The 12,541-nt window shown below is 37.2% G+C and overlaps 1 protein-coding gene across 1 annotated transcript in view; it reads left to right on the top strand.

Moving 5' to 3' along the window:
• The window catches only part of GABRG3 (gamma-aminobutyric acid type A receptor gamma3 subunit), a 330,885-nt gene that overhangs the window by 300,997 nt on the left and 17,347 nt on the right, over positions 1 to 12,541 (top strand). Inside the window, exon 7 of the mRNA XM_026074700.1 lies at positions 10,557 to 10,709. Within this exon, the coding sequence (XP_025930485.1) occupies positions 10,557 to 10,709 (153 nt within the window). The remainder of the gene's footprint in view (positions 1 to 10,556; positions 10,710 to 12,541) is intronic.

Below are 12,541 nucleotides of genomic sequence, written 5' to 3'. Positions count from 1 at the left end.
TCCTCATGGAAGTTTCAGTGGATTGGGGGGGAAAAATATTATTTTTGCATTTTCAAAAAACTGTAAACAGAATGACCAAAGTAATTACAGGCCTGTTGTCCTGGCATTGGTCTCAAGCAAAGTAATGGAACAGCTGATCCAGGAATGGATTAATAAAAACTTAGAGGGTAATATAATTAACACCAATTCATTCATAGAAACTTGGTCCTGTCAAACTAACTCAAAATCATCTTTTGAGATTATATATTTTTTGCAGATATAATGTACTTTTGTAAGACATCTCACTTGACGCCATATGACATTTTGATTAAGAAACTACAGTGATAAAAAAATCATAGTGGCACACAGCAAATGATTAAAATTTGACTACCTGGCAGGATTCAAAATATAGATAGAAAAATCATTGTTAATCAGGACTTTCTGTCGAGGATGTTATGGCTTCTGGCTTGATGCTATTTAATATATTTTATCAGTGATGCAGAAACAAATATAACATTAAAACTCATTAAGTTTACAAGTGACATAAAGATTGAGGGAGTGACCAGTCATTAAGAGAACAGGTCACTGGTAGAAAGCAGGGCAGGTATCTTTGTACCTTGGATTTATGTGCCAATATACATTTCAGTACTTCAGAACAAAAAGCCATATATTTGTGAGTGAAGCCTATGGACTATGCTTTGCCATAACTGGAGATCTGCAAATTTAGGTGTTGCACTTCTAAAGATTTGGGGAGGTCTCTCGGCAATTAATAGTCAGTTTAAAACATATTCTTGATGTGAGGGTATGGCCAAAATACCTCGTACATATTTTGGAGATGTATTCAGAGGAATATCATCTAGAAGGAGGACATTTATATCACCTCTGTATTTGATACTGATACAGCAGCTGTTAAAGTATAAGTCCTAATTCTGATGGCTGCCTTTCAGGAGGTATTTTGAAAAGTTGCAGAGTACACAAAAGAGCCAGAAGAACTATTAGAGACTGGAAAACATTCCCTGTATTAAGAGATCATAAGTGTTTTCCTTGAAGGAAAAGGGGCAATTTTCTTTATTTAAAAAAAATTTCTATGCATGAAGTGGGGAAAGAAAAGAGAACATTTTATTTGGAAAATGTTAAAAAGGGATTTTTTAATGAATTCAAAACTGTTTTGACTGTTTTTGGAATTAATGCTCACCAAATCCAATCCGTTACTGGTTTTGTTTCAACAACTACTTTTATCCCCTGAGAAACAACATTTTCTTTGAAAATTCCCAAGCTTCTCTAGAAAACTGTAATTCCTAAATATGAATCAGATTCAACAGTCTGAATTTAGTATTAATCTAGGTAAGTCTGACTTACCCTAAAGTTCAAGGAGATTTCAGTACATTTTTCTAATGTCTCTCAATAAAATTCTGCAGGGCAGAAATGTTAATGTTGAAGCCTGTGAGACTTCATAGCAAACCTCAATACAAAGGGGCCTCCTACTGCAAACAACAGCTCTTATGAGTAATAAATTCAGTACTAGAAATAACTGTGAAATGATCAGCATTGACAGATGACATAAAACTGGGGGTTCCCATGCGTGATTTGGTGCATATTAAGAGCAAAATCAATGCAAGAGTCATTATCATTGTGTCTTCTCAGACCTCCTACTTTGGTACTTTGTGGAGCATGAAGATTGTTCCTTTTTATATAAGCATTGCACATCTTCCAGTCAGTAAACCCTCTCAAAAAAAGATTTCTACATAAATGGCATTCATTTTCACATCTTCTTCTCTGATCTACTTTCACTGACACAGACAGATACAGTAATTTATTACTGTTTTTACTTCATCTGCTATTGTTCACCTTTATTCTTTAAGAACAAAAGAAAGTCTATTTATGGTAAATAACAATATGTTCTTATGAATAATGAGTAATGGATAATGCATGCTACCTCACATTTGTATATTGATTTCTTCTCAGCTTGATACATAAATGCAAAAGGATTATATGTGAGTCTTTTCTACTGTTAAGACAGAAATCAAACCAGACATGTAATCATGGATCAAATTCTTGCTTGTGGTGGTATACATTTTTATTCCCATTATGTAGTTTGATGAAACTACATTTTTTGAGGATTTTCCAGTATTATTTGTACCTTACAGTAGTCAAAAATCAAGCATTTTCGTTAGTACCCTATTTGAAAGAACATACTAAATGACCCCTCATGTTTTTAAAACAAAAATGTCATTATGCCTAGAGATAATAGGCCTGAACTGCCCGAAAGCAACTGTGATGCTTACAATACTGCATAGATGAATAAGATGCTATAACTTCACACAGCCTTCTTGGGAGAGAGTATTATGTACAATAATAGGACTGGGAACAACGAACAGGTGGATTTGGCAGAACAACCTATAAGTATAAATAAGCAAAACATGCTTTATCATGCAACCAAACACTGTAATCATTCATGCTTTTTTGTCTCAAAGCTCCTATTTTTGGAATTAGTTTTGGAGGTCAGTTATATTCATGGATGTTGATCCATCTCCCAAGTATACTCAAAGTATTTCAGGCACTTAACAGAAGATAAGGGTTGCAGCTACAGACAGTGAAATAATTACAACTGAATCAAAATAAACTATTTAAAAGTGTCAATACAGGATATAATGAATTGGTTAGGGCATAAGTAATACTGACTACTAGGTTGCAAATGACTGTGGGACACAATGAATTTAAATTTTGAAAAAGGTGCCTTTTTTTTTTAATTTTAGTTCTTCATGAATGGTTTCAGCACACAGATTATGTATGTCAATAATTCTGAAAAATGTATCAATATGAACAAATTCATGGAAACTCCAGATTTAAAAATCAGAGGATGAAATATTTTTTGTGCTGGAAACATAACTTTTAAAAACAGGTAAAAACAGGCAATATTTTATTCAATAAAACTGACATTTTACAAAACTCTTTTGAAAATTCTACTTGTATATAAAAAAAGAAAATTTACTGCCTAAGGAAGAAGAACTAGCACTAAATGCAAATTTTTTGATGCTGATGTTAAAAAAAAGGAATAGCTTCAAGTAAAAATGTGTTCCTCGATATTATACTTCCTCTTGTAATTACACAAGAAAAAACAAATGAACATCTTCCTGTTGTGATGACAAATCAGGGCCAAGTCTTGGTCTTAACTGACTTTAAAAAATCTATTGACTTCAGTCAGCCTTTGTTTTTCACTCTTTAGAATAATCTGTCATTATTTGATTCTTATTATTCATGTTTATGGATATGTGTGTATATATATAACTGAACATGATATTTACAAGCAAAAACAAGCAATGCTGTTGGCCATAAGCTTCTTTTTCTTTTGTATATTAATATAGCCATTTCTTTATGGTAACAGTAAACTTAAGCAATGAATTGGCACTCATGGTGTGCATGCATCTCTGGAGAAATCTGCATTTCAGTTATAAGTGTTGAAAGCTAGCCAGGGCTACACTGTGCTTTTGCACACACGCACGCATAAGCGTACACACACACACACACGCACACACTATGAAAGCCCAAGACAATTATAAATTCACAGTCTGAGATTTTGGAGCACAGACTGCTATTTTGTTCTATGTTTGTACGACATCTATTATATAAGGTCCTTGCCTGTGACTAGGCGTCCCATAGCTGCTATGGAAATGCATATAATAAATGTCAGTTCTGAAGACCTGTATACGTTTCTTGTGTGTTTAAACACACAGATCATCCAGAAATTTTGTATGTAATGTGGGCATGTTATTACTCTAACAATGTTCAATTTATCTGGGATGAGGTGTGAATGTCACTCTGCAGTACGTGTACTCCTGCCCAAGCATATGTGTCAGTCACAAGAAGACACCTGAAAGGCCAGAGCAGCCRAGGGAAATATCAGACAAGTCCTTACATGACAGCACGACCTCAGCCTTTTTTCTTTCTTTTTTTTTTTTTTTTGGTTTGATCTTAAAGTGCTATGGATCAAAGATTGCTCCTGGCAGTGAAAACTCTTGATGCAAGCTGAGTGACACAATTTGGAAGAGTCAATTTAAGCCTGCAACAAGCCCTCAGTATTTCTTTGTTGTTTATGGAGATTCCAAAGAAGATGAAAACATTTTTAATGATGCTTTCAGGACTTTCACTTCTTCTACATTTCTCCCCAAGAAGCAACTACAAAATCAATTTCATCCCTTTCCATTCTATTCTAATAATAGCTGGTTCTGGAGTCATAACCACTTGTGAGGCAATTCGGCTGTTTCTTCCACCATTTTGCTTGGTCATTGCATCTTCCAAAGTTTAAACCTTCTCCATACCTGGACTGCTGAGAGAACAACCATCTAGGAAAGTGACTTTAGCATGGGATATCAGCTCTGTAGGCAGACAAGCTGCCGAAATGTCAGTAATAGGTAAAGTGTACCTTAAGTAAGAAATTCTGATCTGTCTGTTCTCCTTTCAGTAGTGGTAATAGGAGGACAGCCTGAACTCCAACTAGACATGCCCCTGAGTGGTTAGGATGCCCTGGGATATGAAAAGACCTGATTTGCATGACAACTCTGTCTGATTTGGAAGAAAATTTCTATGATGAATTAGGCAGGACCAGGTTTTGTACCACAGTCTCCATTTCTGCCTGATTTTGGGCTGAGGTATTCTTTCGAGATTGTGCAAAATCTGGAACCTGAGACCAGCTCTTGAACCTGAACTTCCCCATCCCTAATTGGTACCAGCACTACCACGATAGCACAGGTCACTTCCAGAAAACCCCTCTGGTGAAGGTTTTGGGAAAACTTCTATATGTACGCATTCTAATGAAAATATATTTCTTCACTGGCTTTACTTACCATCTGTCTGACCCACGTAATCAACCACYAGAGTGGTCTCCTGTTTGAGACACTTTTTTCAAATCACACATATTACAGTTCTGTCCTGACATCAGAGATAAGAATTGTAAATGAAGGAGCTTGCAACTCAAGAACACTGTACTGTATGCCTGATAGGCAGTGACCAAACTGACAGGAAATTTTCAGCTTACTAAGAAAGCACAGAAACCTAGTTCAGGAAATAAAACAGAGACCTTTGGAAAAGTTAAGGTCAGAGAAAAAGTTGGGAGGAAAGGAACAGTGATGAGTGAATGACAGGATTAAATAGGGTCTTTTCTTGGCTTCCAGATAGAAATAAAATGGAAAAAAAGAAGGAAATACTGAAGATTGCAAAATTAGGTTGCTAGCTACTAAGTAGATTTGATTTATTAAGATAATAGGGAAAATACCTCAGTGTACTCTCTGTGGTCCCATAGATCAACAAAGAAATACTCGTGACATACTCTGTGAGGCCTCCTTCTAATGACTATTCCTTTTTTTCCTGTAATCAGACTCTTGTAACTACATGGATAAACTCTGTCACTCCTAATTATTCCCCATCTCTAGTGGTGAACAATTAGAGTGTAACTCTCACTTACATGCTGAAATTACTCTATATGTGGATTGTAGTTTCATGTTGCAGTCTTTGTAAAGTCATTCATCATTTAACTTTCTTCTACAATAACTGAGATTGCAGTACTTGCTAGCCTCAGTATAATGGGAGGATGAGAGAAAAAATGTATAGTAAGAGAGTATAATGTGGTTTGATTAAAGAAATGCTATACAGTACAACATTTTGTATTTTGAAAAGATTTATGTAAAATAAAATAACCAATTGGATTCTGCTCAAACATTTCACCTTTAAGGGAGCTGTTTTTAGTGCATTGCAGGCAAACTTCTGGCAATTCAGTCAGCCATGTCCTTAGTCTTCAACAGACAAAGGAAATAGGCTATAGTGTAGCATTGTTCATTAAAATCCACAGTGATTATTCCTTAAAAAAATCATTATTGTTCCAAATAGTGTCCTACTTTTGAATTAGAAAGTTAAACTAATACAAGTCCTATGGGTTACAGACAGCAGTCATCTTGGTTCCATAGGAAGCATTGCTGCACTATTGCTATTCCTTCACATTTGCTGCCTCAAGATGCATCTTCAGCTCTTGTTATAGAAAACCTGTAGTGCACTATCTTGCCTCAAGCTAATTTTCATTATTTCAGTGAATTGGTCTGATAGTTCAGTTAAAAGTTAGTTTGCTTTCTTGGGAAATTATTTAAGCTGTTAAAAAGTAGAATGCCTCTCTGAGTTTCAAAGTGAAGGTTTTTTAATATTAGTTGTTCCCACGGTCCCAGCAGGGAAATCATCAGGAGATTATTTTTAAACCAAGTTCACTGATTTAATGATTTACAGTCTGGAATGAGGTTTTCCTGTCTTGTCTGCACTGCAGGGCTTTGTTGCACAATCGACACTAGCTCCTCTTCCAGCAGTCGCAGTAATGGCAGGTGGTGCTCTGAAGGCTGATGAAGGAACAACGAGGCACAGTGCAGAGTGCATAAAAGCTCTTTCTCTCCTTTGGATTCTCATGCCTGCAGGACATACAAGATGAAATGTACATCACGCTTCTTAGAAGAGAGGAGAGATTCGATGGTTTGCATATTAGTTGTCCCTGAACATTAAGTATCTGTCAAATTGTTTTGTGTGTGTAGAGAAAGTCAGAAATGTATGTACCATGGCTACTTTCCTTGATGCACTCTTTCAGACAGCAGACAAGTGCTTTTAGATACATAATGTGGACTTCTGGTAGGAATAATGTAGACTTTAATAATAAAAATAATGCAGTTTGGAGCTCTGCATCAAAGGGAAGTAGCTGTGGTACATGCATGCCTGACCTTCTCTATGCAAAGGGACAATTTAAGAGTCTCAACAGAAGTTGACTTGGCTGAAGATAAAAGAACTGAAGTGTCATTTAGTTGCATATCTTAATTTACCATAATTATTAAAAAAATACAGCTAGTACATGTTGTACAGAAAAACGCTTGCCTTTTACAGCAATCCCAACATTTGTGCTTCCAGTTCGGGTCTTGTGTTTCAGCAGAGGTGATTTCCTCCTGCCAATAAGCATTATCATCAGCATTCATAGTCTCTGAGCTGCTCTTCTCCCTAATCACCATTACAATACTATGGGACAGCCAGCTAATTCTCCTCTTATGTCTGCTTTGCACCAGTAGTTCTATTAAATCTAATTGTTCTCTCAATCTATTGGTATATAATCTGTCAGTGTGTTCCTTTAAGTTAGAAAACAACACAGAGGGTACAATATATAAGTCCCTATGCACAGCTGCTGCCCCTGTGACTGGGTCTCCCTTCCAAACTGTGAGAATTTTTGTCTGGATTCCAGACAATAAAAATAGGTAAGTGAATAAATGAATGCAGCCTATCATTCTCCTAGGATTTCATCTTTGAGTATTTGTTCGACTTCTATGGATCTTTGTTGGATACTTGGGAAATTGCAGCTCTCTGTAAAATTCAGCCAAGTCACAGTTCCTGTATTTATCTAGCTGGAAATATGTTCTGAAAAGAAGGGATATCTTGGCAAGTTTTTAATTGGGATAAAGAGAAAATGAAAAGTTCTGTTGTAATAAAGAAGACTTAAGAGCAGGGGAAGGAAGAGAGGAAGACAAAAGTGGAGTAGAACAGAGGAGCAAGTAGAGAAGTTGCACAGGTCCTCCAAGATCAGAGCATAAAGTTTAACAACAAAATAAAAGGAGGAAAATAGTTAAAATACACTTTAAAAAGGCTAAGAAGGTTATTATAATTTGATTAAATAATCCTCAAAGAAGTAGCAGTTTTGTGGAGAAGCTTTCATCCTGGGATCAAGGGTTGTGGTTGATTCATTGGACAGTCTGCGTCTACAGTGTCACTGTCCACATCTGAGCTAGCCACTCCTTTTTTAATCACTGGAGAAAAACGGAAATCTTGTGGGCACATTCAGCTCCTTTTAAAGTGAACCTTTAAAACAGGGTAGATAAACCACATATTAAAATTACTTCATTAAGTATAAAAGGAGGCCACAATGACTAGATCATCTGTAGAATCTGCCTTATAGATGCCTAAAACACTGGTGAGATTAATCCCGCCCCTGGAAGATATTGAATCAGTTCCTGACTAAATGTGCTGAAGCTTTTCATGTCATTTAATCTCTGCCTCAGTTCCTGTCTGCAAAACAGGTGAAATGCTTCATAACTTTCTCTAGCTCTCAGTTTATCAGGTTATATCAGTCAAAGACCTTCCAAGCAGGGACTTTACCTTACTGTGTCCAGTATCTAGCCCCATTCTCATTTGTTCTGCTGGATTTCACGGTAATACAAGTCAGAGGAGCAGTGACTTTTGCGTGTACTTAAACTGTGTGTAACATGTATTGCTGTATAAAATGAGAAGTGTGCAACATGCTTTGCCTTCTACCATTCTCAAACAGCTTATCTATAGATGTACAGTTTACAGTTTATAAAGGTACATGTACAATGACTGAGTAAGAGAAAGGTAAAGACTTGTCACCGTTTCCTGTAGAATCTTTGACTTCCTTTTTTGCTCATTCTTCTGTCTTCACAGACAACCTTTGCAACATTATCATAACTGTTTTCCGTTGTGGTTGGGTTAACTCCCATCAGTAGAAGCACTGGTTTACACAGCCTTTGGCTCCTTACTCCTGTTCCTGCACAATCACCTCAGTTGTGGTGGTACAAGTCTTTCTTCAGCCGTGCAGTGAACCAGATTAGGGAACTGATGTAGTTTAAAAATAAACCAGAAGAACTAATGTTTATTAACCCACATCAGTTCCCTGATCCCATTCCCTGCATAGAGAAAAGTACTGGGGATTGGTACCATGAAAATAACATGCTGACTATGAACAACCCACAAGTCTCAGTATGTAGTGACAGTGCACGTAGCAATGCTTCATACTTTCAGTGGCAGCGAGCTCTTTCATTAAAGCGCTATCCCATTATGCCAAATACACAGTGCTTCTGGAACCACTATTCAATTTCCCTGGACACATGCTCTTCACTGGCACAGCACTCATGAATATCTGTGCATTCATCCAACAGAAGTGTGATGCCCACAGGCATATCCACCTCTTTCCTATCTATCTGTCTCAGAGTGATGTATTTACACACAGAAAGTTTTGCTTTTTACTTATTGTTCTAAGTTTCTCTTCCCAAACACCACCCTCAGATTTTTATTTGTTTTTGACTTCATAACTTATGTTAGTTCACTCATTTTATAGTGGCCTTCAGAGAGAATTTGGCTGAAAGTTATTTTTACTGAATTAATTTATTCTCTATGAAATCTTAAGCTATAGTCAAAATGTCCACTGTATTCAATGGTTTTGTTCTTATGCTTTCTGTTATTAAAAGATTAACTGCATTTTTTCAACTCCTAATGAACCTGTTATGTTCCTATTTGAGAGAGTCATATGCAAATATCTTTAGGGATTAATCCCTCTGTGCTCCTAATTTCTTCAGTCTTTGGCAGTTTGCTGTAACAGGACAGATATGCCTACCTATTGCAAACAATTTATGGTGCAAATATTCTATTCTAGAAAAGCAAGGTTTGTAATGAGAAGCAATGTAACATATTAGATCAAGTAATGTAGTCAGACAAAAAAAAAAGAAAAGTTTTCAGGCATATAAGTTCTTCTTTACATCTGAAATGGAAGCAACAAATTTCAAGCTAAGTACAGAAATTGCTCTCTGCTCAATTTCATTATCATTAATTGCTGTGAGTATTTGAGGGAGAAGGATAGTTAACACCTGTGAAGCAGAGGAAGCTGTTAGTAAGGACAGAGGTGATAAGGTTGTTAGGCTCTCCTGGGTAGAGAGAGAGACAGAGGGACAGGTTATTATCCCCTGCAGAGCCATGAGGGTGAACAGCAGAGACACTGTGAATAAAATTGTATAATGTGTGATCAACCAGCCTTCTTACTGAGCCCTTGATTTTATGAATTTTAGTATTCAGCAGAATAATAAACTTTATTCCCAGGCTCATCTTCTTAAGGTTTACAGATACTAGAATTGACCATTACAGCTTTGAAACGGAGGAGTTGACAGAAGCAGACTCTTGATTTTTAGTGGCGAGACCTTTAAAAGCATGCAGTTTGACCTCTTGCTCCCATATTGAGGTTCTAGTGTCTGTAAATGACTTTTCATGTCATGGTACTCATGCACATGCTTCACCTGTCATAAAGACCCCCTACAGCCTGGTTCACATCTTGAAAGAGGAAAGCTGAAGTCACTCAGACTTAAAATTAGGGCAAGGAAGGCACAGCCTGCTGAAGAAAAGGGATTTAGTGTAGCTTGGTTACAGAATCTGATGAATGATGGTAGCTTCATGTTTGTAGCCATGGAGTCATCTAGAAATACCAAGTCTGGAAAGCTAAAAATTTCTTCATCAAGAATGACTCCTGAGGGCCTCTGCTTGCTGCTGTCCAAATAGGTCAACATTTCTGCAGAGACCTAAAGCTAAAGCTAACGGAATTCCATGAGAATGGAAAGGCTTATTTAAATTCTGATTTATGTGAGCACTACTGCACAGATGCTCTCAAAACACTAAGAAATATTTCATATACAGTATGTTTGTAAGGCTTAAAAATTAGCAGCTCAGTGAATAACTGTCTGTATCTTACCACAATATCATTTTTTATTTTCTTTGCTTTATTGCAGGTGATTATGTAGTCATGACTATATACTTTGATTTAAGTAGAAGAATGGGATACTTCACTATCCAAACATACATTCCCTGTATATTAACAGTTGTTCTTTCCTGGGTATCCTTTTGGATTAAAAAAGATGCCACACCAGCAAGAACAGCATTAGGTAAGTTTTTTATAATTCCTTTTCTGCTCTCTTTGTGTAGTCCCTACACTACCATTTGAAAATGTCAGCTTCCTTTCAAACAGGCCACTAAATATATACTTTGGATTATCGCTACCACATCTTGCATGCCCAAATCTACTTATCACAGAAGACCTTGGTTTTCTTTCTTTAACAGGGTAATTAAAAGTGAACCACCATGACCCTTCGGAATGGCGCTGCCACCTATTTTGCATAATATTCTAGAATTAATGGCTCTCTCCTTGTTCTCACTATAATATTTTAATGACATTTTTGAAGAATAAATGCACTGCACTGCTGCCTTCCTTCCCTTCTGAAACTCTCTCATGTTATGTGCTATGTGTACTGAAAAGTGTGGGATAGGATAACATTAAGTCTTTCAAAGTGTTTTAAGCTTGTGCGCTTAAAGTTAATCTCCACACTAGGTGTATAAATAATCACCTCTTTTTTCGTACATTGTAGAGATTTATGGTGGTCAAGGTTTTTTAGCAGCTCATTTATGTCAGAACCAGTGTGTGGATTTCAGCATTGTACTTCATGATACACCCAACAACTTTGACCATTTATTCTGATGTCTGTAGGAAAATCTGCAGGTTTTGCCAGCATCAAGGGCAACATGACAGGTGATTATTGGTGTACATCAGAACTGAAGGGAAAACAACATTTTAGTCTAGACTGTGGTTGCCAGAGTTGCAAATATGAACCAGTTCAGAAACCTACCACCCAAGGAAGAAGGGGAGGCTGAGTCAAAGTTAACATGCCTGTTGTCAAGTGTAGACGTTACCATTCCCAGGTATTCATTGCTCCCTCCCACTAGACTTGCCACCATCTTCAGTTAACTGGCTGGACCCTCTAAATCTTTTCAGTCATAAGACCAAACTAATAAAGATTAAACTGATCTGTCTGACTTTTCTGAACTGAAATTAGATAGGGAACATTCATAAGAGCAACTGAGTCACCAGGTTTGAGAGAGTGATATTGCTACATGTTGGAGGACAAAGACTGAGAACAGGCTGTAGCCTTCTCAGACGATGTGTGAACACAGCCTGCAGCTGGCACAGTATTCTTGGGTCCTGCTGTGTGCCAACTGGCCTTCATCCAACCACAAACTAAGAGAGGCCATTTGTGCAAACCTTTTCTATCTCCCACTCCCCCAAATATCTGTTCAAGGGTCATCAGCATTCCTCATCCCATTTCCATCCAAATAACTAAGATGTGTTTATCAGAAATGATTGTTATTTCCTTTGTGAATCCATTTCTATGAGCTTTCTTTCAAACACTATGTCAAGGTGCTGCACTTAATCTCAGGAGGAAGACACCTTATTCAACAATGCATCCTTTATTGATTTGCTTCTTTTGCAAGCCAGMATCCTAATCTGTTAAATTGTGATAAAGCATGAGCAGTCCCTATTCCTGCAAAAATACTACTCAAGATACGTTCTGCTGGATTCCAAAATTCTACGTTACTATCGCAACCTGACGTAAAGCCGTGGGTGGACCGCTTTGTTTGAGTGTGGACAGTTCCATTAACTAAGAATTTTTTGGGATGAAACATCGTCAAAAGTCCAAAGATACATGGTCCCCCCACAGCTTTACTGGTATGCCCTTCCAGGCTCTCTGACCACAAGTTAAGAATATCTTAGCAGCCAACCCTATGGGTTGTGGTCCAGGTGTTATTTGACCTGAGGTGGTGTGATTACACCATACAGATGTATTGGCATAAATGCCTGAGGGAGATACATCAACGTCACCCTCTTTGGTAGGTGCCCTTGCAGTATAATTTAGATAAAAGCAGACTGCAGCCTGTGTAATTC

The sequence above is a fragment of the Apteryx rowi genome, unplaced genomic scaffold, assembly GCF_003343035.1.
Source record: "Apteryx rowi isolate R43461 unplaced genomic scaffold, aptRow1 scaffold_396, whole genome shotgun sequence".
NCBI classification, from domain to species: Eukaryota; Metazoa; Chordata; class Aves; order Apterygiformes; family Apterygidae; genus Apteryx; species Apteryx rowi.
The sequence above is the reverse complement of the archived record's forward strand: the minus strand, read 5'-3'. Positions and strand labels throughout refer to the sequence as shown.